The 24,131-nt window shown below is 45.4% G+C and overlaps 1 protein-coding gene across 1 annotated transcript in view; it reads right to left on the bottom strand.

The window, feature by feature from the left end:
• The window catches only part of CFAP418 (cilia and flagella associated protein 418), a 51,124-nt gene that overhangs the window by 25,565 nt on the left and 1,428 nt on the right, over positions 1 to 24,131 (bottom strand). The window contains exons 2-3 of the mRNA XM_082259628.1: positions 18,034 to 18,130; positions 8,871 to 8,935 (exon numbers count right to left, since the gene is read on the bottom strand). Coding sequence (XP_082115754.1) covers positions 8,871 to 8,935; positions 18,034 to 18,130 — 162 coding nt within the window. The remainder of the gene's footprint in view (positions 1 to 8,870; positions 8,936 to 18,033; positions 18,131 to 24,131) is intronic.

Below are 24,131 nucleotides of genomic sequence, written 5' to 3' on the forward strand. Positions count from 1 at the left end.
TCAGGTCCCATTCACAGAAGCCTGATCTATTTAACCCATGTAATTTAGGCATTAAAAGTTCACACTTCCTTCCTAAATCCAGATTATAGAACCAAAGTTTGGCTTGAGCTACAACGAACTTTTAACTTTCTTGAAAAAGTTTGGTTTTGTAGAGATCACACAGGCTGCTTTGTCTTTAGTCTCATCATAAAGAGCACTCAGAACTTATAATGAAAGCTTCTGGGCTTTTATCTTTTATTTCATCCCAAATGTCCCAACTGAAAAACTCAAACCCTAAAGGCTTTGTGTCCTTCCGGAGTATTGAAGCTCGGTCTCCGCTGTCAATGTTCAGCTGCTCAAAACAGAATTTGCAACAAAATCATGTACTGCACGGTAATTTTTTTTCCTTTGGATTCAACTTTCACCCAGGATTCACACACTTTTCAAACTAAATTCAAGTAGAAAATGTGTGAATCTGGGGTGAAAAACAAAAAAGTATAAAGAGACGCTTAAGATTTAGATCACCTCCTCTTACAGCTTAGCTCTTCACGGGAGAGTCAAGGGCTGAACAACATTCTTTAAATCAGGGGTGGGGAACCTTTTTTCTACCAAGGGCCATTTGGATTTTTGTAACATCATTCGGGGGCCGCACAACATGTAAGCATAAATGTAATAGGCATTGCTTTGCGGCAAAAAACGCTGTAAAAAATTGCGTGACTTTGAGGTCACAAAAGTGTGAACGGGGCCTTCAGTAATCAAGGTATAGTGTGCCCTCTTTCAATGCAGACTGACCACAGCATGCCCCCTTTCAATGCAGAGTGACCACAGCGTGCCCCCCTTTCAATGCAGACTGACCACAGCATGCCCCCTTTCAATGCAGACTGACCACAGCATGCCCCCTTTCAATGCAGACTGACCACAGCGTGCTCCCCTTTCAATGCAGACTAACCACAGCATGCCCTCCTTTCAATGCGGAGTGACCACAGCGTGCCCCCTTTCAATGCAGAGTGACCACAGCGTGCCCCCTTTCAATGCGGAGTGACCACAGCGTGTCCCCTTTCAATGCGGAGTGACCACAGCGTGCCCCCTTTCAATGCGGAGTGACCACAGCATGCCCCCTTTCAATGCGGAGTGCCCAGAGCGTGCCCCCTTTCAATGCAGAGTGCCACTTTCAATGCGGAGTGCCCAATGCGTGCCCCCTTTCAATGCGTAGTGCCCAGAGTGTGCCCCCTTTCAATGCGGAGTGCCCAGAGCGTGCCCGCTTTCAATGCGTAGTGCCCCCTTTCAATGCGGAGTGCCCAGAGCGTGCCCCCTTTCAATGCGGAGTGCCCAGAGCGTGCCCCCTTTCAATGCGGAGTGCCCCCTTTTAATGCGGAGTGCCCAGAGCGTGCCCCCTTTTAATGCGTAGTGCCCCCTTTCAATGCGGAGTGCCCAGAGCATGCCCCCTTTCAATGCGGAGTGCCCCCTTTCAATGCGAGTGCCCAGAGCGTGTACCCTTTCAATGCGGAGTGCCCCCTTTCAATGCGAGTGCCCAGAGCGTGCCCCCTTTCAATGCGTAGTGCCCCCTTTCAATGCGAGTGCCCAGAGCGTGCCCCCTTTCAATGTGTAGTGCCCAGAGCGTGCCCCCTTTCAATGCGGAGTGCCCCCTTTCAATGCGGAGTGCCCAGAGCATGCCCCCTTTCAATGCGGAGTGCCCCCTTTCAATGCGGAGTGCCCAGAGCGTGCCCCCTTTCAATGCGGAGTGCCCCCTTTCAATGCGAGTGCCCAGAGCGTGCCCCCTTTCAATGCGGAGTGACCACAACGTGCCCCCTTTCAATGACCACAATGCAGAGAGAACAGCGTGCCAAGCCCCAGTGCACTTAACTTACCTGTTGTAGCGGCGGGCGGCTTCCTCTCTTCGTCTCTTCGAGTCCTCCCGCGTCCCGCCTCCCTCCTCCTCCTCGGCCAATGACATTGGCCGAGGAGGAGGCGGATCTGTGAGACAGTAGCGAATTTTCATTCGCTATTGTCACACAAATGGGCGGGCTCGAGGTGCAGTGCTCTGCTGCGCCTCGGGTCCACCCACAGTGTCAGAACGGAGCCATCGGCTCCTTCTGACACAGCAGCACGGGGGGGCGGATCGCAACGATTGTGCGGGCCGGACAGAAGAATCGTGCGGGCCGCATGCGGCCCGCGGGCCGGAGGTTCCCCACCCCTGCTTTAAATGAATCAAACATCTGTGCCTCTCCTTGCATCTAATATTAATCACATATTACAAAGCTTTGTGTTTAAGCATATACTGTAAAGTGAGGGAAAAAGTATTTGATCCCCTGCTGATTTTGTAGTTTGCCCACTGACAAAGACATAATCAGTCTATAATTTTAATGGTAGGTTTATTTTAACTGAGAGACAAAATTACAACAAAGAAATCCACAAAAATGCATTTTGAAAAAGTTGTATATTGATTCGCATTTTAATAAGTATTTGACCCCTTCGCAAAACATGAATTGGTACTTGGTGGCAAGACTCTTGTTGGCAATCACAGAGGTCAGACATTTCTTGTAGTTGGCCACCAGGTTTGCACACATCTCAGGAGGGATTTTGTCCCACTCCTCTTTGCAGATCCTCTCCAAGTCATTAAGGTTTTGAGGCTGACGTTTGGTAACTCGAACCTTCAGCTCCCTCCACATATTTCTATGGGATTAAGGTATGGAGACCAGTTAGGCCACTCCAGGACTCTAATGTGCTTCTTCTTGAGCCACTCCTTTGTTACCTTGGCCATGTTTTTGGTCATTTTCATGCTGGAATACCCATCCACCACCCATTTTCAATGCCCTGGCTGAAGGAAGGAGGTACTCACCCAAGATTTGACGGTTCATGACCCCGTCCATCGTCCCTTTGATGCGGTGAAGTTGTCCTGTCCCCTTAGCAGAAAAACACACCCAAAGCATAATGTTTCCACCTCCATATTTGATGGTGGGGATGGTGTTCTTGGGGTCATAGGCAGCATTCCTCCTCCTCCAAACACGGCGAGTTGAGTTGATGCCAAAGAGCTCGATTTTGGTCTCATCTGACCACAACACTTTCACCCAGTTCTCCTCTGAATCATTTAGATGTTCATTAGCAAACATCAGATGGGCCTGTACATGTGCTTTCTTGAGCAGGGGGACCTTGTGGGCACTGCAGGATTTCAGTCCTTCATGGCATAGTGTGTTACCAATTGTTTTCTTGGTGACTGTGGTCCCAACTGCTTGAGATCATTGACAAGATTCTCCCATGTAGTTCTGGGCTGATTCCTCACCATTCTCATGATCATTGAAACTCCACGACGTGAGATCTTGCATGGAGCCCAGACTGTGGGAGATTGACAGTTATTTTGTGTATCTTCCATTTGCAAATAATCGCACCAACTGTTGTCACGCTCTCACCAAGCTGCTTGGCGATGGTCTTGTAGCCCATTCCAGCCTTGGACAGCTCTTTGGTCTTGGCCATTGTGGAGAGATTGGAATCTTATTGATTTTCTGCTTCTGTGGACAGGTGTCTATTATACAGGTAACAAGCTGAGATTGGGAGCACTCCCTTAAAGAGAGTGCTCCCAATCTCAGCTTGTTACCTATATAAAGGACACCTGGGAGCCAGAAACATTGCAGATTGATAGGGGATTAAATACTTATTTCACTCATTAACCACTTGCCGACCGCCGCACGACTATTTACTGTGGCGGTCAGCCCCTCACAGGCAAAGCGACATAGGTCTACGTCGCTAGCCTGTGAGGCTTCTAGGGAGCGAGCGAGCGCGCGACGCCGGAGACGCGCTCCCGCTCCTGTGCGGTCACGGACGTCCGCCGGGCACTCGCGATCGTCCGTGACACCGGAAGAAAGGCAGGCGGCTGATGTAAACAAAGCCACCTGTCATTCTTCCCTGTGTAAGAATGAAGATCAGACGGTTCTACTATGTAGGACCGTTGATCTCTGTTCTTACACCAGTAGCCATGTCCAATCACAGTTAGAAGCACGCCCCTAGGACACACTTAACCCCTCCCTCTCCAATACAGTTAACCCCTTCACTGCCAGTGTCATTTTTACAGTAACAGTGCATATGTATAGCACTGATTACTGCAGTAATGTCACTGGTATCCCCAAAAGTGTCAACAAATGTCAGTCAAGGTTTTTTTTGGGGAATTTCATATAAAAAAAATTGGAAAAATATTGTTATTTTTGCAAAATTGACGCTCTTTTTTTGTTTACAGCGCATGATCAAAAAATCGCACAGGTGATCAAATACCACCAAAAGAAAGCTCTGTTTGTGGGAAAGAAAGGACGTCAATTTCATTTAGGTACAGCTTTGCATGACCGCGCAATTGTCCGTTAAAGTCACGCAGTGCCGAATCGCAAAATAGGCCCTGGTCAGGAAGGGGGTAAAATCTTCCGGGGCTTAAGTGGTTAAAATGCAAATCAATTTATAACTTTTTTGAAATGCGTCTATCTGGAAATTTTTGCTGTTATTCTGTCTCTCACTGTTAAAATAAACCTACCATTAAAATTATAGTCTGATCATTTCTTTTTCAGTGGGCAAACGTACAAAATCATCAGGGGATCAAATACTTTTTTCCCTCACTGTATGTATGTAAACTGTTTTGGTCTGGTAAAGTAGAACTATAGGCAAAACCTTTTTTTTGGATAGAGTAAGGGAGGGTTATAACCTCTGCCAGTTTTTTTTTTTTACCATCTGTGTCCCATTGGGGAGATTTCTCTTTACTTCCTTCCCCTTAGCCAAACAGGAAGTGAGAGGAAATCCATCCAAAGTGAGAGAATTCATGGTTTTCACCAAAAACTAGTGACCCCAGTGGAAGATTTCCTCTATTCCTGTTCTAGGGACAACCAAAAATTGTGATTTTTTATTTACTTTCAATGATAACAGTAAACATGACAAATAGAGAGGATGAATCTCCCCAACTGGGGGACATAGCAATATAAATCTGACAGGGGTTCTAATCCCTAACCACTCTATCCAAACCTAAAAAATAAGTTTTGCCTATAGTTATACTTTAATTATAGCATTGAAAGCGTTTTATCATATCTGTTCGAACAAGAAAAACAACAAATAGTTGTTCATCCATCCAGAAATCTTGTGAGCTGATAACTCCCTGTGCCTCTGGACTGTTATCAGTTAGCATTGTTTCCTGCTATCTTCATGGACCCCAACACACCTCCTCTGTTATAAAGAAAAGAGGGAAGAGTTATGTAGTCCTAACAGTGGTATGTAGTTTTAACAGACTCCCTTTCCTAGGGTGACAATGCCGATCAGTACAGTTGTCACCCAAGGATAGAGAGTGTTAATGGCAGGATCAACAGGTTACAAAAAAAGGATTGATAAGCTGCAATACTATCAATTTTTATTCTTGGGTTAAGATATGCTTTACATATTAGCAAATACCTTCCTTAGTCTGCCATTATGCTCAGTACTATTTAAAGCTCAGATCCAGACAACATTTTTTTTAAAATTTTGGATCGGGTGTGGAAAAGTTATAACCTCTGTTTATGTTTTATCATTGTCTGAGCTCCCATTAGGATTTTCTCTCACTCCGCGCTCCATTGATAGGGTGTCAGAGGGACAGTAAGTGATAGAAAACTAGTGCCAGAGACAGCAACAGAACATTTTAAAGGCGATGTCCAACTTTAGTTTCAGTTCAAATAGTTGGCTAAGCTGGCCCAAACAAACTATTTCCCTCAGTAACACTTGAGGCCCCTGGGTGTGCTGTATAAACTATATGTAGCTGAGGCTGCATACAGTATACAGCACTGTTTCCCGAGGGTGAGAGGAGACTTTCCTGTCTCACGCCTGGAACAAATTAGCATGGGCCTGAATGGTGCTCAGCCATTCATAGGCAGCTTTGTATGCTACCAATGAATACAAAGCTTCCTCTGACTGGATGAGTTGGATACTGTGACATCTTCACCCTGCATCTCTACCAATCAGAGGAAGCTTTGAATTCATTGATAGAATACAAAGCTGCCTATGAATGGCTTAGCGCCACTCAAACTGATGCTATTTTATTCCAGGTGTGACACAGAAAGGTCTCGTTTCACCCTCGGGACACAATGCTGTATACTGCACATAGCCTCAGCTACATACAGTTTATACAGCACACCCAGTAGCTGCACATGCTAGTGAGGGAAATAGTTTGCTTGGCCCACACAAATTATTTGAACTGAAGCTAAAGCTGGAGATCAGCTTGGCTTGTTCACACCAGCCCACGTGCTAAAATGAGTGGTTTTAGTATGCACATTGCTCTCTGTTGTGCAGAACAGTAAGGGGATTGTTGAAATGCAAGGCAATGTTTACTTTTTTTAGCTTTATTTTCATTTACTTCTATGCACCACAGCTCAGCTGCAGTGAGGTGAAATATACTGACACCAGGTGAGGTACAGTGCAAATAATTCAGCATGTCTGCATTACTATCCATCTCAATGAAGCATTATGGAGGGAACATGGCTCATCAAAGATTGTTTTCTTTGTGCCCTTGAGTTAAGTCTGTGTTGATCTGTGCAGATTACGGCAGGTCAAACATGGTGTGAGCATGAATTTGAAAAGCAAGAGGGATAATAGAAGGTGTGTGGGAACCAGCCGGTCCCCAGTTTGATATAGTTACCCACCAGTCTGCTAATAAACCAAATATACCTGTCTAACAACTTGGGTTAAAGACGCTTGCTTCACAGGCGGGTGTCTCGCTCAAAGTCCCCCGTTTTTACTAAAGGGATGGGGGTGTGTGTTTCCCAGCCGATCACTTTTAGTTTGCACCTCATGGCTAGTACATAGCCATTAGTTTTTCATTACCAGTCATGGATTGGAGCAGGTGGGGGGAGGATTGGGCGATCTCCAAGCCCATCTGTTTCCCATCCATCCATCAGCATTCATGTACTTCCACAGTGGAGACACTCAGACACTCAGGTTGAGTAGTGTTAGGAAGTGTTAGGACTGCAAGATACACAGGGTGTTTTGTTGTTGGCCTTGCAGCTTATACATGCGTTTGCAAATGTGTGTTAACTAAACCCCTGTTTTTAACCCAAGTTGTTAGACAGGTTTATTTGGTTTATTAGCAGACTGGTGGGTAAGTATATCAAACTGGGGACCGGCTGGTTCCCACACACCTATTATCCCTCTTGCTTTTTAATTTCATTATGGATGGAGACGCTGAGAAGTGCTTGCCGGTGTCTCATCTAAAGTCCCAAAACTGCCCATTTTTTGAACATGGTGTGAACAAGCTTTTAGAACAGGGGTGTAAAACTCAATTACATCATGGGCCATTTCAGCATTATGATTGCCCTCAAAGGGCCGGTTGTATCTGTAGGAATAGATCTCCAGAGCATCCCACCCTTCCTTACATCAGAAGTCAAGAACCCCTCCACCATCAGAAGTCAAGAGTTCCCCACCCTCCCTTAAACCACAGTGCACCCCCTTTAGCTTGTGCTACTGCAAACCTGGGAAGCAGAAAATGCAGGGTCTTGAGGAGGACTGGAGTCACCTGCTAATTGCTGAGATTAGTAGAGGTAGAGAGGAGGGGGAGCTGCACAGGGAGGCGTTGGATCTGTAGAAGGAGTTCTGCCATCCTCTCTACTGCTGAGAAGGAGAGGGGTCCAAGACGAGCCTCTCTGTGGCTGCAGAGAGAAATGCAGGATCTGGTGGAGGAGTTCTGTCCTCCTCTCTGCTGCTGACTGCGAAGACAAGGTGGGGTTGGAGAAGGAGGGCCACGTGAAATGCCCTAGGCCTTGTGTTTGACACATGTGCTTTATAAGGTTAGAATCAACTACAGGTTTGACTGTTGTTGGTGTCAAATTGAAGACATTTCCCCTCACTTCCTTTCCCAGTGACCAGGACAGGAAGTGATAGGCAATTTCTCCAATCGGGATTGATAGAAGTCATAAAAAAAATATATATATATATTATATATATATATGTGTAGCAGAGTAGTGAAAAGTTAAGACTGTTATTATTATTGTCTGTCTTCCTATCCTGGTAATCCCTGTTCCCCTCCTTTATTGTCTTTATTCCTTCATATACACCTGTTCCGATGACAGCTGTGGGTTAGTAGATTGTTGCAGAGTTAGGCCCCTTTCACACGCACCATGGACAGCAGGGAGTAAATGAACTCTGCTGTCCGTTTACACCCAATTACCTCCGATCTGTTCCACCTAAACAAAGGCCATTTTTTTAGCAAGCCTGATTGGACCCTGAGGTAAGCGGGTGTAAAACATACACAAGTCGGTTTACACATGCTTGTGCATAGGAATGAATGGACCTTCTGATCAAGTCCACCCATCTAAATAGGGGCTTAGGTGTCACCTTTAGTGATATTTTGGTAGATGAAGAAACTATGGAGTCAACAGTAAACAGTAAGACTTTAGTATTAAAGGAGTTGTAAAATCAGGAAGGTTTTTTATCTTAATGCATTCTATACATTAGGATAAAAAAGCCTTCTCTGTTTAGCAGCCCCCCCCCCCCCCAATACTTACCTGAGCCCCCTCTCTGTCTAGCGATGTCCACGAGTCCCTCAGCCTTCCAGTACTCCCCCTCCTAAATTGGCTTAGATACAGCCGTGGCGCAATTGGCTCCCGGGGCTGTCAAAGTCAGTAAACCAATCAGGAGAGAGAGGGGGCGGGGCTGAATGGCAGCTCTGTGTCTGAATGGACACTCAGAGCTGCAGCTTGGCTCCGGTGCCCCCATAGCAAGCAGATTGCTGTGGAGGCACTCAATAGGAGGGAAGGGTCAGAAGCAACGAAGAGGGATCTGAGAAGAGGAGGATCGGGGCTGCTCTGTGCAAAATCAACTGCACAGAGGTGGTAAGTATAACAGGTTTGTTATTTTAAAAAAATGAGACTTTACATTCACTTTAATCAATATATTTTACTCACTTTTTACTGTGTGGGTGTGTGGCTATTTTCCTGGCCTTCTGATTCAAAGGTTTTGTCTTATGCGCCTAAAACAGAAATAATAAATGTTATCCTGCTGTAACTGGTAAATAATCAAACACCACGTTTTATATGGTATAGTGGTATACCCATCTCCATTAACATGTAGCTATGGCCAAAATGTGAAAACAAAATTCATTACTACATTGTATTTTATTTCTAGCCCTTTCCTATTACAGCCCATTCAGACTAGCGCGATCCGACTTTGTGGGGCGACCTGTGAAGTCGCGGCGCGACTTGCACGGACTTCATATAATTGAAGTCAAAGCACGTCGCCTCCAGGTCGCCCCAAAGTAGTACAGGACCCTTTTTCTAAGTAGGAGCAACTTGTGTCGCTCCTATTAGGATGGGTCCTGTGCTAATCAATGGCGAGCGACCGAGCGCGACTTGTCAGGCTGACAAGTCGCGCTAGTCTGAATGGACCCTTAAATTGAACAATCCTGAAGTTTGTAAACTTATGCCCCATACACACGTGTAGATTATCTGAAGACTTTTGTCTGCAGACTTACCAAAACCATATAATATGAGGTCAAACCTAAACACTTTCAATTTGTATGCAATCCGGCAGGCCCTTGCACTACATAGAAAAGGTAAGTCTGCAGACAAAAGTCTGCAGATAATCTGCACGTGTGTACGGGGCATTACTTTGTGAATGTCCACACACATTTACCTCAAAGTCCATATCTACAGACTTTTGACAAACAAGTAATCACTATGCCCTGTGAGTAGGCACTGCTGTGTCACACATTTCCCAGAGCCTGCATTCTGAGCTACAGAGGAGCTGAGAGGAGGAGTTTCAGGAGGCGGAGTCAGTATAGGAATCACTGCTTGCAGGCAGCAAAGTACTATGGGATATGTAGTCCTTATAAATGGAAAGTAAAACAGCAGAGAAGCTGCAAAGCATGCAGGGAATCCGGGAAGTTGCAGAAAGACGACCTGCAGACAGGCAGCACTCACAACATAAAAGGAGATTTTTCAAGCAAGCTTATATTGGATTATCAATAATACCGATTGTTTGTATTGTTTTTACAATGCTGATTAAATAAAAGTATATGCTGCGACTACTGACTGCGACTTCCTTTAATTCCTATATTAAACCTGTAGAAATGTTATTTCTCAATTATCATGTGTATGGGAGATCTATATTCCTTGTATAAGAAAATACAAGGTATTCAGATGTCACAGAATATGCAAAGTGTTCCCTGAATGGCGCCCGTACTGAGCGAATGACCTCCTGTGTTCACAATTCAGCAGGGCAATAACTCGGCACAGGACCTGGGAGCTAGTGGAGATCACTGTAAGGGCTTGTTCACACTTGCTCAAAATACGGACGCTTATCAAATGTACCTCTAGCGTTAATGTGTGTTATTGGTGCGTTTGATAAGTGTTTATTAAGCATTAAAAACGTTCCTCCAAATATCCTATGTGCGTTTGCGATGCGGTTGACATGAATTTTTGACACATTAAAACTGCACCATAAACACCTATTATTAACTGTAAAGTACTAATGCGCCACAAATGCATGCTGGGGCGTTTGCGGCACATTGCTATAGACTCGAATAGAAGGAGTTAAAACCAGGGCTTTTTTTCTCAGAGAAGAGGTGCAGGAACTACCCACCTCCGAGCACCGTTCCTTGGTTCCATCCTTTAACAACCTCCCAATACTGCCCTTTAAGAAAATGCAGAACAAAGTATCATTTTGTGGTGTTAAGTAAGGCCCCTTTCACACTTGTGCGACTTGTTATGCGATTTGGGACTGCAAAATCGCATGACAAGTCATTCTCCATTATTTACAATGAGTACCATTCATATCTGTGCGACTTGAAGTTGCACCGACTTCAAAGTAGTCTCTGCACTACTTTGGCACGATTTTGAAGCGTTTTAAGGCCAAACACATTCAAGCCCAGTCAAACTTCCATCAAAATCGCGTCAGCAAAATCGCAGTAAAATTGCGCGACTTTGAAGTCGCACAAGTGTGAAAGGGGCCTAACTTGTATGGAATTTGGGAATGATAACAAGAAAAGCAGGGAAATAAATCCCCTGCAGCCAGCAACAATAGATCCCTCTAACAACAATGGACCACCCGCAACAAAACTTCCATCTCAGCAACAATAGACTCCCAGCAGCAACAACAACAGGTCTCCCTATAGCCAGCATCAATAGGCCCCTCCCTCAACAGTGGATCTCTCCCAGCAACAACTGACCCCCCCCCTGCAACATAAGACCCGCCCCCAGCAACAATAGATCCCCAACCAGCAACAATAGACCTCAGTAACAACAGACCCCCCTACAAAAATATATCCCTCCAGTTAGAATAGATCCCCCAGCAGCGAGTATCAATAGACCCTGCAGCACACCAAAGCACCCTTTGCCATTACATACAGTCAGTCCTAGAGGTGCCGGAACTGCGTTCCCCCGCGTTCCTGCTGAAAAAAAAGCCCTGGTTAAAATGCTTTTATCAGCAATTTATATAGTGGAAGGACCCCCCCCACAGTGGCGGAACGCTAGAACCCAGTCGCAAGTGCGACTGTTGCGAACCTGGTAGTTCCGCCACTGGGTAACATTACATGCATACAGCTTAAATGAACCCTGTTTGCTAGGACTCAGGCAGCTCCTGCCAACTAGCGTGATTGGTAGTCAGGACCAATTAGCGTACATTTACGCTTAATGCTGTACACTAGAGCTGCACGATTCTGGATAAAATGAGAATCACTATTTTTTTGCTTGGAATAAAGATCACGATTCTCTGCGTAACATTATCTTTTACATAATAGAAAAACGTTTAGCTAACCTTACTGTTTAGTTTTTTTAATTAATTAAAGTGTATTTTCCCCAAAAAGTTGCATTTAATGGCCGCTGCTCAAATACAGTGTGGCATAAAATATTGCAACAACCGCCATTTTATTCTCTATGGTCTCTGCTAAAAAATATATGTATAATGTTTGGGGGTTCGAAGTAATTTTCTAGCAAAAAAATACTGATTTTAACTTGTACGCAACAAGTGTCAGAAAAAGGCTTAGTCTTTAAAGCGGAGTTCCACCCAAAAGTGAAACTTCCGCTCTTTTGCTCCCCCCCGGTTTTTGGCAGGTACCCTTCCCCACTTCCGGGAGACGGTGCTGTCTCTCAGAAGTTTGGCCCCCTCCTCCTTCCCCCGCCGCCGAGCCAATAGGAATGTGTGCTTCGCGCAAGTGCAGTAGGGACCCGCCCGTGAAGCCGCAAGGCTTCACAGCCGGGTTCCCTTACCGGCAATGGCGGCGGCAGCACCCGACAGTCGATGGAAACACAGGTAAGTGTCCTAATTTTAAAAGTCAGCAGCTATAGCATGTGTAGCTGCTGAGCTGACTTTTAATTTTTGGAGGGGGTGGAGGGGAAGGCGGAACTCCGCTTTAAGTCATTAAACTGACTTAATTTACAGACTGAAGTTCATCACTTTGCGCTAAAAGAACATTGTTTATAATTATCTCTCAGCACCGAGCAATGGTGATAAACATTTGCCGGAGGCTCTTTTTTCTGTATGATTCGTAGAAATGCTGGATTAACGTGGAGTTCCAGTCCTTCATATATTTTTTTTTTTTTTTGAACACTTCTCTGTACTTGTTTAAACATATCTAGTAACATTTAGAACATGTCCTATGTGTAGTCCCAGTATTGGTGTTAAAATATTTGAAGACTAACCAGATCTCGGAAGCAGGTTCCATGTCATTTGTGGGCATCTGAAGCCCTCTTCTCTTGATTTCCAGGATTTAGTGTAGCTGGCTACCCAGCATGCACCTCCCGATCTCGTGCCTGCGCACTGAGCGGCTCTCTGTCTTCCCAACAGGTTGCCATAACAATAGCGGCGGCGCAAGTTCCTGCCCCATTGCTATAGCATACTGTCAATCATGACATCCCAATCCTCCTGTTCGTGTAATTTCTGGTCTGGAAATAACACGAGATTTCTTCACTAGGTGATTCGCAAGGACTTCTGGGATACATGACGCCGCTATCCCAGGAGCCCTTGCAAACGTCTAGTGACATAATCGCCTAGGCGACCGCAGCGGATGTGCTACATAAGAAAAGTTAAAAAAGGTATGTACAAATAAAAAAAATAATTGCCATTTATTACAGCATTCAGCATGGGCATAAGAGTAATTGGACCTTCAAAAAATGGGTGGAACTCTGCTTTAGGATTGTGAGGGGGGTTGGATCGAGATCACCATTTTTTAACAATTAATCGTGCAGCTCTACTGTAAACATGTAAACTTTGGCACTAACACTTACATGTGTACAAAGTGGAACTAAACCCATACCAAGACAGTTACATTTAAAGCGGTTATATCCTCAAAAAACAAAAAAAAACAAAACCCTGCAGGATAAAGGCATAATGAGCTAGAATGCATCGCATACTAACACATTAGGAAATACTTACCTTACGTCTCTTCCGGGTTCGGCGGCTTCCGGTGCTGTGAGTGGCTGGAGCCGTGATTACGTCACCCCCTCGCATGCGCGTGGGAGTTCACTTTCCGGCAGGGAGCCAGCAAGGAGCTCTGAAGGTCCGCCGGACCTTCAGAGCAGTGTTAATTTTGGCAGCAAATTTCAATTTAGTTTTAGTTTTAGTCTTAGGACTAAAATGGCATTTTAGTTTTAGTCCCATTTTAGTCTTCTGCAAGTGTTTTAGTTTTAGTCGTATTTAGTCGACTAAAACTCCAGTACATTTTAGTCGACTAAAACATCTTACATTTTAGTCGACTAAAACGTCCTACATTTTAGTCGACTAAAACGTCCTACATTTTAGTCGACTAAAACGTCCTACATTTTAGTCGACTAAAACGTCCTACATTTTAGTCGACTAAAACGTCCTACATTTTAGTCGACTAAAACGTCCTACATTTTAGTCGACTAAAACGTCCTACATTTTAGTCGACTAAAACGTCCTACATTTTAGTCGACTAAAACGTCCTACATTTTAGTCGACTAAAACGTCCTACATTTTAGTCGACTAAAACGTCCTACATTTTAGTCATCTAAATGGTCATGGTCAGGTCAGAGAGGAGGCCTGTAATGCTACTGCCTGCAGTCAGTGCAGTGAGTGCACACAGTGCTGCTCAGAGTGCTGGATGGGGGTCTCAGGTTTAAGGGTGGTCTCTGGTCTGACTCTGAACTGAAGTTGTTGAACAGAATGGGCTGGGCGGGCCTCAGCGGCCTATATGCACGCACACAGTCCTGGATGGATGGCGGAATCGGATGCCAGTGGTGACTGGTGAGTGGTCTGAGGGGACTCAGGGAGGCAGTAATAGCTGGCCTGGCTGTTAACTCACAGTGGGTGCTCTGCTCTGGATGTGGTGGTGGCCGGGTGCCAGTGCCGTGTGATGAGTCGGGCCTGGCGCGTCTGGCTGTAGTGCTGCAGCTGCAGTGCTTTGGTGAGGTCAGGTGACTGGTCTCGAGTCTACTCTCTTGTAGTACCCCATTGTCAGTGGGTCCTACACTATCCATAGAAAAGGGGTGAATCCAGCCTCTCTTACCCTTGGAGACAACACTCCTTGCTGGGAGAGATGTGCTAATGCACTACAAGGGACTCCTCCTGTATCTACTTGATAGTGGACACTGATAGAGTACAGGTATGTGTGGGGGATGGGATGCTCAACCTCAGAAGTCTGGTCAGACTGAATACATAATAAACAAGCAAAAAATTGGGGGAGCAAACTCTGAACATGTATATCTAAAGCCGGTGCAGCTATGAATGAACCAAGCGACATGTATATTAAAAAAGAATAGCGCACACATGCAAAAGAAATGACTATCAAATATGGAGACAATCCATAAATAAAAATGGGGATTTGGTCCCACCATATGGCCATATCGTGCTCAAGCCCACCACTACGTCAAAGTACCCCATTATCAGTGGGTCCTACACTATCCATGAAAAAGAGATGAATCCAGCCTTTCTAACCCTTGGAGATAACACTCCTTGCTGGGGAAGATGTGCAAATGCACTACAGGGGACTCCTCCTATATCCACTTGATAGAGTACAGGTGTGTGTGGGGGGTGGGGTGGGTTGCTCAACCCCGGTAGTCTGGTCAGACCGAATACATAATAAACAAAAAATTTGGGGGAGCATACCCATGTATTTCTAAAGCTGGTGCAGCTATGAACCAAAAGACATGTACAGTGGGTACGGAAAGTATTCAGACCCCCTTCAATTTTTCACTCTTTGTTATACACTTTAATTACACTTTAATTAATTAAAAAAACTAAACAGTAAGGTTAGCTAAACGTTTTTCTATTATGTAAAAGATAATGTTACGCAGAGAATCGTGATCTTTATTCCAAGCAAAAAAATAGTGATTCTCATTTTATCCAGAATCGTGCAGCTCTAGTGTACAGCATTAAGCGTAAATGTACGCTAATTGGTCCTGACTACCAATCACGCTAGTTGGCAGGAGCTGCCTGAGTCCTAGCAAACAGGGTTCATTTAAGCTGTATGCATGTAATGTTACCCAGTGGCGGAACTACCAGGTTCGCAACAGTCGCACTTGCGACTGGGTTCTAGCGTTCCGCCACTGTGGGGGGGGAGCTCCAAGACAAGGCATCTTTCCCTGTGCGTTCGGTTGTCAGTTCACTATGCAGTGGAGGGGGGCGGGAGGGGACGATCGGCATCTCTGTGGTGCCCGCAAGCCGCGGAATCTCCCTCTGGCTAGCAGTTCACTTTCCATACAGTGGAGAGGGGGGGGGGGGGGGAGGCGGCAACTGTCCTGATCTGCGGAGCAGCGGATTAAATGGCACACTCCCTACTACTCCTGCAGAACATGCCAAAGGCGGAGCTTGCTGAGGCTTGCATTTTGATTGGGCTGGACTTGGGGAGGGGGTGCGGCCAGCTTTCAAGGCGACAGTGCCGGTCCGCCTTTTGGCTCAAGCTGCATAGAGAGACCATGTGAGAGACTGGAGAAGACGGTGGAGGATTCCAGGTTGGAAATGTTCAGCAGGTTGAGCTTCTCTTAAATCAACAGATCTGGTAAGCAGCAAAGCGTGACAATATTGAGATGCTGAGGTTCCCTGGATTTCAAGTAAGGGTGGAGGTGTGCGTGCACACCTTCATCATTAACTAAAATCCAGGGAACCTCAGTGTCTCCACCACCAGACAGGGTAACACTTGTTCTCAGTGATCAAGATTACAGATTTCATTATTGTCACTAGGACATTAGGCCGCCAATAGAGAAGTTCCTAATATGTATGAAAATGTAAAACATTGCTAAAGTCACCATACATACTGTGACTGTTTTTTATTTTTTATTTATTGTTAATGTGAACGTGGATATTTATTTGGGTTGATTATTATAGTTTATAATAAGCTACAATAATTAATCCAAATAAAAATGTTTGCATTACCATGAAAGTAATATAAAAGGACAGTCACAGTATACAGTATCTGACAAAAGTGAGTTCACCCCTCACATTTTTTAAATATTTTATTATATCTTTTCATGTGACAACACTGAAGAAATGACACTTTGCTACAATGTAAAGTAGTGAGTGTACAGCTTGTATAACAGTGTAAATTTGCTGTCCCCTCAAAATAACTCAACACACAGCCATTAATGTCTAAACCACTGGCAACAAAAGTGAGTACACCCCTAAGTGTAAATGTCCAAATTGGGCCCAATTAGCCATTTTACCTCTCCGCTGTCATGTGACTCGTTCGTGTTACAAGGTCTCAGGTGTGAATGGGGAGCAGGTGTGTTACATTTGGTGTTATTACTCTCACTCTCTCATACTGGTCACTGGAAGTTCAACATGGCACCTCATGGCAAAGAACTCTCTGAGGATCTGAAAAAAAGAATTGTTGCTCTACATAAAGATGGCCTAGGCTATAAGAAGATTTCCAAGACCCTGGACCTGAGCTGCAGCACGGTAGCCAAGACCATACAATGATTTAACAGGACAGGTTCCACGCAGAACAGGCCTCGCCATGATCGACCAAAAAAGTTGAGTGCTCAGCATCATATCCAGAGGTTTTCTTTGGGAAATAGACGTATGAGTGCTGCCAGCATTGCTGCAGAGGTTGAAGGGGTGGGGGGGTCAGCCTGTCAGTGCTCAGACCATACGCCGCACACTGCATCAAATTGGTCTGCATGGCTGTTGTCTCAGAAAGAAGCCTCTTCTAAAGATGATGCCCAAGAAAGCCTGCAAACAGTTTGCTGAAGACAAGCATACTAAGAACATTATTGGAACCATGTCCTGTGGTCTGATGAGACCAAGATAAATTTATTTGGTTCAGATGGTGTCAAGCGTGTGTGGCAGCAACCAGGTGACAGTACAAAGACAAGTGTGTCTTGCCTACAGTCAAGCATGGTGGTGAGAGTGTCATGATTGGGGCTGCATGAGTGCTACCAGCACTGGGGAGCTACTGTTCATTGAGGGAACCATGAATGCCAACATGTACTGTGACATACTGAAGCAGAGCATGATCCCCTCCCTTCGGAGACTGGGCCACAGGGCAGTATTCCAACATGATAACAAACCCAAACACACCTCCAAGATGACCACTGCCTTGCTAAAGAAGCTGAGGTTAAAGGTGATGGACTGGCCAAGCATGTCTCCAGACCCAAACCCTTTTGAGCATCTGTGGGGCATCCTCAAATGGAAGGTAGAGGAGCACAAGGTCTCTAACATCCATCGGCTCTGTGATGTCGTTATGGAGTGGAAGAGGACTCCAGCGGCAACCAGTGAAGCTCTGGTGAACTCCATGCCCAAGAGGGTTAAGGCAGTGCTGGAAAATAACGGTGGCCACACAAAATATTGAAACTTTGGGCCCAATTTGAACATTTTAACTTGGGGGTGTACTCACTTTTGTTGCCAGCAGTTTAGACAATAATGGCTGTGTGTTGAGTTATTTTGAGGGGACAGAAAATTTACATTGTTACAGTATACAAGTTGTACTTGTCACTACTTTACATTGTATATAACTTGAATAAATGATATTTTGAACATACTCTTTGCATTCATATTTAGTTCAGAAAGCTGAATGGAGAAGGAAGACGTTGCCAACGTTGATTTCCATTTCTTGGCTGCAAACAGTTATAGGCTCCAATACATATAACTGAGAAATGTAATCCGTGTGATATTTACCTTGGTGTCTCCATGTACGTGAACATCAAGTATATCTTCAATCAGATCATCAACGTCTTCCTCATCAGTGGACACATTCACAACAGCGTTCCTCGACCTGCAAAAAAAAACAAAGATCCTACCTTAGAATCTTCACATTAATATGGACCTGTATCTAGATTATTCTGATTATTAGTACACAGCATAGAACAAACACTTCCACCCAGCTCATCAACTTTCCTCACCCCTCACACCATCCATGGATTTTAGGAACACTTCCATTTTATTCTGTGTTATTCATTCTATGCTATATTTTAATTGTAGGAAGCACTGGCTATGGGACAGGAAGTGAAGAGAAATCTCCCTACGGAGACACAGATACCAAAAACAAAACTCTCCCTTACTAGTGTCCCCATTGGAAGATTTCCTCTCTATTCCTGTTCTGGTGACTCTCCCTTACTCTATCAAAAAAGCTTTCCCTGTAGTTCAACTTTAAGAGTGCCATGACAGTCTGAATACAAGGTTATGTGAAAATACACTTCCTCAAAAAAAATGAAAGGAACACTTTGAAAACACATCAGATCTCAATGGGGGAAAATATCATGCTGGATATCTATACCGGTATGTACTGGGTAATGTGTTAGGAACAAGAGGATACAACATCGTCTTCGTCAAAAAATGATGCAGCAGGCTAGTCCATTTTGCTGAAATTTCATTGCAGCAACTCAAAATGGTACTCAGTAGTTTGTATGGTCCCCACATGTTTGTATGTATGCCTGACAACATCAGGGCATGCTCCGAATGAGATGGCGGATGGTGTCCTGGGGTATTTCCTCCCAGATCTGGACCAGGGCATCACTGAGCTCCAGAACAGACTGACGTACAACCTAGCAGTGTTGGGTGGATCGAAACATAATGTCCAAGAGGTGTTTTATTGGATTTAGGTCAGGCGAGCGTGGGGGCCATTCAATGGTATCAATTCCTTCATCCTCCAGGAACTGGCTGCATACTCTCATTACATGAGGCCGGGTATTGTTGTTATTGATGTGCACCAGGGGGAACCCAGGACCCACTGCACCAGCGTAGGGTCTGACAATGGGTTCAAGGATTTGATCCCGATACCTAATGGCAGTCAGAGTGCCATTGTCTAGCATTTAGAGGTCTGTGTGTCCCTCCATGGATATGCCTCCCCAGACCATCACTGACCCACCACCAAACCGGTCATGCTGAACAATGTTACAGGCAGCATGACGTTCTTCACGGCTTCTCCAGACCCTTTCACATCTGTCACATGTGCTCAGGGTGAACCTGCTCCCATCTGTGAAAAGCACAGGGTACCAGTAGCGGACCTGCCAATTCTGGTGTTCAATGGCAAATGCCAATCAAGCTCCACTGTGCCGGGCAGTGAGCACAGGGCCCACTAAAGGATGTCGGGCCCTCAGGCCACCCTCATGAAGTCCAATTCTGATCGTTTGGTCAGAGATATTCACACCAGTGGCCTGCTGGAGGTCATGTTGTATGGCTCTGGCCGCGCTCATCCTGTTCCTCCTTGCACAAAAGGAGCGGATACCGGTCCTGCTGATGGGTTAAGGACCTTTTACGGCCCTGTCCAGCTATCCTAGAGTAACTGCCTGTCTCCTGGAATCTCCTTCATGCTCTTAAGACAGTGCTGGGAGACACGGCAAATCTTTGGCAATGGCACGTATTGATGTGCCATCCTGGAGAAGTTGGACTGCCTGTGCAACCTCTATAGGGTCCAGGTATCGCCTCATGCTACCAGTAGTGACACTGACCCTATACAAATGCAAAACTAGCAAAAACAGAAAAGATGGAAAAAAAAAAAAAGAGTGGCCTCCACCTGTAAAACCATTCCTATTTTGGAGGTGGTCTCATTGTTGCCCATCTAGTGCACCTGTTGTTAATTTAAGTAACACTGAAGCAGCTGAAACAACCCCCTCTGCTTCTTAAATGACCAGATCAATATCCCAGGAGTTTACTTAATTTAATGCTATACTTGGATTAAAAAGTGTTCCTTTAATTTTTTTGAGCAGTGTATATCAGTGTATGATTAATGAATTGGAAATACAAAAGGAGCCCTGCCGGGGAAATATGTTCATTCTAATAAAGAACCAGGATCTGATGAAAACAATCCTTCCTGCCCTAATGCGGGGGCCAGGCCATCGTATGAGGGAGAATACATGTGTCTGGATCACTAGTTAGTTTTGGATGGGTTAGGGAAGGACTAGATCCCCTGTCATAGTCATTAACTAACCAAGGGCATGTATCCTTATAAGGGCACCGATGTCACCTGCATCCCACCCCTTTGTTTACATAAGACGCGGGGCGGTGATTGACCTGGCCTGCAAGATGATTGGTCTACAAAAGAACCCGACTTTTAAGTTCAGATAGGGGTGTGTTCAAGCTCATCTCTACCCATTAGATAGATTCACCCGCTTTATTTGTCCCAGTGACCACTGTCACCTTTACAGAAAGTGATGAGAAATACAAAATTGTAGAGTTGTAAACAGAGCAAGAGGATAGGGGTAATCTTCCAAAGGGGACACCCATTCTGGTGACATCTTTCAAAAACAGGAATTCCCCTCACTTTCTATAGATGTCCTCTTACTTCCTGTGATGTCACAAAAACAGGAAGTAAAGGGAAATCTCCCCAACTAAAAAAAATAAACTGACAGCAGTTAAAACCCTTTTACTGACACTTCTGTATGACATAAAGAGGTGAAATCAGGGGGTTTTACACACACTTCTGTATGACATAAAGAGGTGAAATCAGGGGGTTTTACACACACTTCTGTATGACATAAAGAGGTGAAATCAGGGGGTTTTACACACACTTCTGGCTGCTTCAACACCCGGGAATGTGTGTGCACTCCACAAGCTGACTGCCATCTTTCTGATGAAAGCGATCAGGCCGCCTAATTATTTCTGTAACCCCCGCAATTAAGAAAGAAGCTAAGGGAGCACGATTCTAAAAAGACTCCTGATGTTTGAGTAGAGAACCTGTCACAAAGAATTTTTTAGCCCCTATGTGATATAATGTTTTAATGAAAAAAAAAAAGTTATACCCAAGTACTTGGAAGCTCCTCCCCCCAAAAAAATGTTTTTTGATCCACCCTTCTTCAATGTATAAGCAAATACAAATGTAAATGTACACCCATCGGGGGCACCTATGCTATGAAAACATTGCTTATGCTGCACGTTGCATATTGCCACACATATTGGAGTGAGAACAAGAATTCAAGGGCCAAGATTAATGTTTAAATCAGAACTACACTGCATTTGAGCACCACAAACCAAAAACACTGTATCGTTTATTTTTAATATTCAAAGCAAACTCCTCCATCCATTCATGTCTTCATGCCTTTTTTTTGTTGAAAGATCATGTTGAAAAACGAGCATTAACTAGAATTTCTGGTCGAGGACATGTTGAGTAAGGGAAGATGATTCACGTACTAATAGCATTTATTTCCTGGAATCTATCTGCCCTTAGCTCAAGCATACATATTTTTGGTTAAAAAAAAAAAAAATCGCAATAGGAGTATTTTGATTGGTTTGTGCAAAAGTTATTGCTTCTACTACCTACGGGAAAGATTTATGTCATTTTTATTGTTTTTTTTTTTTTTTTTTACTAGTAATGGCGACGATCTGCAATTTTTTGCGGGACTGCGACATTGCAGCAGACTGACATTTTTGACACTTTTGGGGGTACCAGTGACATTTCTACAGTAATCAGTGCTAAAAATATGCACTGTTACTGTAATAATGACACTGGCAGGGAAGGGGTTAACACAGTAAGTGATCAAGGGGTTAAATGTGTACCTAGGGGCGTGTTTCTAACTGTATAGGGGTGGGGCTTGTGAAATGATCACAGAGACCTGTGTTCCTATATAGAAGGATCACAGGCGCTCTATGATCATTCCAGACAGAAGAACGGTCAGCTGTGTTTGCAACAGCTGACCGTTCTTCTCTCTCAGCGGGGAGCGATCGCGGGTGTCAGGCAGCAATCGGAGCCGCCTGCCTCGTGCATCGGAGTCCCCGCTGCCGAGTGAGGGATGGAAGCGCGCCCCCTAGCTGCAAGCGCGCGAGCAACGTATACCTACGTTGGTTCGCGCAGGAGGGCCGCCCTGCCGCAGTATAACTGCGGCGGGCGGTCAGGAAGTGGTTAATGTCTAAACCGCTGGCAACAAAAGTGAGTACACCCCTAAGTGAAAATGTCCAAATTGGGCCCAATTAGCCATTTTCCCCTTCCCGGTGTCATGTGACTCGTTAGTGTTACAAGGTCTCAGGTGTGAATGGGGAGCAGGTGTGTTAAATGTGGTGTTATCGCTCTCACTCATACTGGTCACTGGAAGTTCAACATGGCACCTCATGGCAAATAACTCTCTGAGGATCTGAAAAAAAGAATTGTTACATGAAAATGGCCGCCCTAGGGTATAGAAGATTGCCAAGACCCTGAAACTGAGCTGCAGCACAGTGGTCAAGACCATACAGCAGTTTAACAGGACAGGTTCCACTCAGAACAGGCCTCACCATGGTTGACCAATGAAACTGAGTGCACGTGCTAAGCGTCATATTCAGAAGTTGTCTTTGGGAAATAGACATATGTATACAGTATATAGTGTGCACTGTGACAGGGAGTGAAATGGTTAACTGTTGGGTGATCAGGGGGTTAAATGTGTGCCTATGTGTATTGGTGTCAGTGTAGTGCTTGTGTGCTCACGGTTAATGTTATCTCCTCTCACGCTGGAACTGAAAAGGGCTCCAGGAGAGGAGATTGCATCATATCATGTGCCATTGGCCAAAAATCATTGGCCTGGACCTGTAGACTGATTGGTTCTGAACACATCGCGTGGATCAGCACATCGTGGGAACGGTGGGCGTGTGTGCGCCCCCTACCCCAGCATGCAATCGATGTACAGTTACGTCGGTTCGCGTAGCCGAGCTACCTTGCAGCAGTAAAACTGTGGCGGGTGGTTGGCAACCGGTTAAAGTGGAAATAAGCCATCCTCTCCTTTTAGCCCAGGAAGCTGACATCTTGTTTGATCTGCAACTGCCATGGAGCTGCACATGGCGCATGTGACAGTTAGTAATCCCGGCATTCCAGGAATGGAACTGCCTTTTGAAACCGTTAAAATCAATGGCTTTAGTTCCACTTTATTGTCAGAGTTTCCATATTGTGTTTATACTGTTAAAATATAATTTTCTTTGTTTTTAAAAGGAGTTCTGTAATTTTTCAAGCTGTCGGTAAAAAATGTGCTCAGTCAGTAAAATTTCCATGTTTTATCAGTAAAAAATGCTGCAGGAGGTTGGTAACGCTGCTGGGTGGGGTTAGAAAGAGGTGTGCCCTGGGACATGTCTGGGCTGGGTTAGGAAGGGATATGGCCTTGGCTAGGTTAGAAATGGGTGTGGCCTGGGCTGTGCATGTCTGGGCTGGGTTATAAAGGGGTGTGGCCTAACCAGGGTTAGGAAGGGGTGTACCTGTGTGAAGTTTAGGAAGGGGTGTGGCCTGGGTGGTGGAAGAGGTGTTACCTGGGCTGTATCTGGGTGGGGTTAGGAAGGGGTGTGCCCTTGGCTGTCTGGGTGGGGTTAGGAAGGAGTGTGGCCTGGGCTGTGTCTGGGTGGGGTTAGGAAGGGGCGTGCCCTTGGCTGTCTGGGTGGGGTTAAGAAGGGGTGTGCCTTTGGCTGGGTGGCGTTAGGAAGGAGTGTGGCCTGGGCTGTGTCTGTGTGAAATTAGGAAGAGGCCTGCCCTTGGCTGTGTCTGGGTGGTGTTTGGAAGGGGTGTGCCCATGGCTGGGTGGCATCAAGAAGGGGTGTGTGCATTAGGAAGGGGTGTGGCCTGGGCTGTGTCTGGGTGGGATTAGGAAGAGGTGTGGTCTGGACTATGGATATTTAGGAAGGGGCGTGCCCTTGGCTATGTTTGGGTGGGGTTAGAAGGGGTGTAGCCTGGGCTGTCTGGGTGGGGTTAGGAAGGGGTGTGGCCTGGGTTCTGTCTGGGTAGGGTAAGAAAGAGGCGTGGCCTGGGCTGTGTCTGGGTGGGGTTAGGAAGACCCGTGGCCTGGGCCGTGTCTGGGTGGTGTTAGGAAGAGGCGTGGCCTGGGCCG

This window comes from Pelophylax lessonae (genome assembly GCF_965119305.1).
Source record: "Pelophylax lessonae genome assembly, chromosome: 5".
Lineage (NCBI taxonomy): Eukaryota > Metazoa > Chordata > Amphibia > Anura > Ranidae > Pelophylax > Pelophylax lessonae.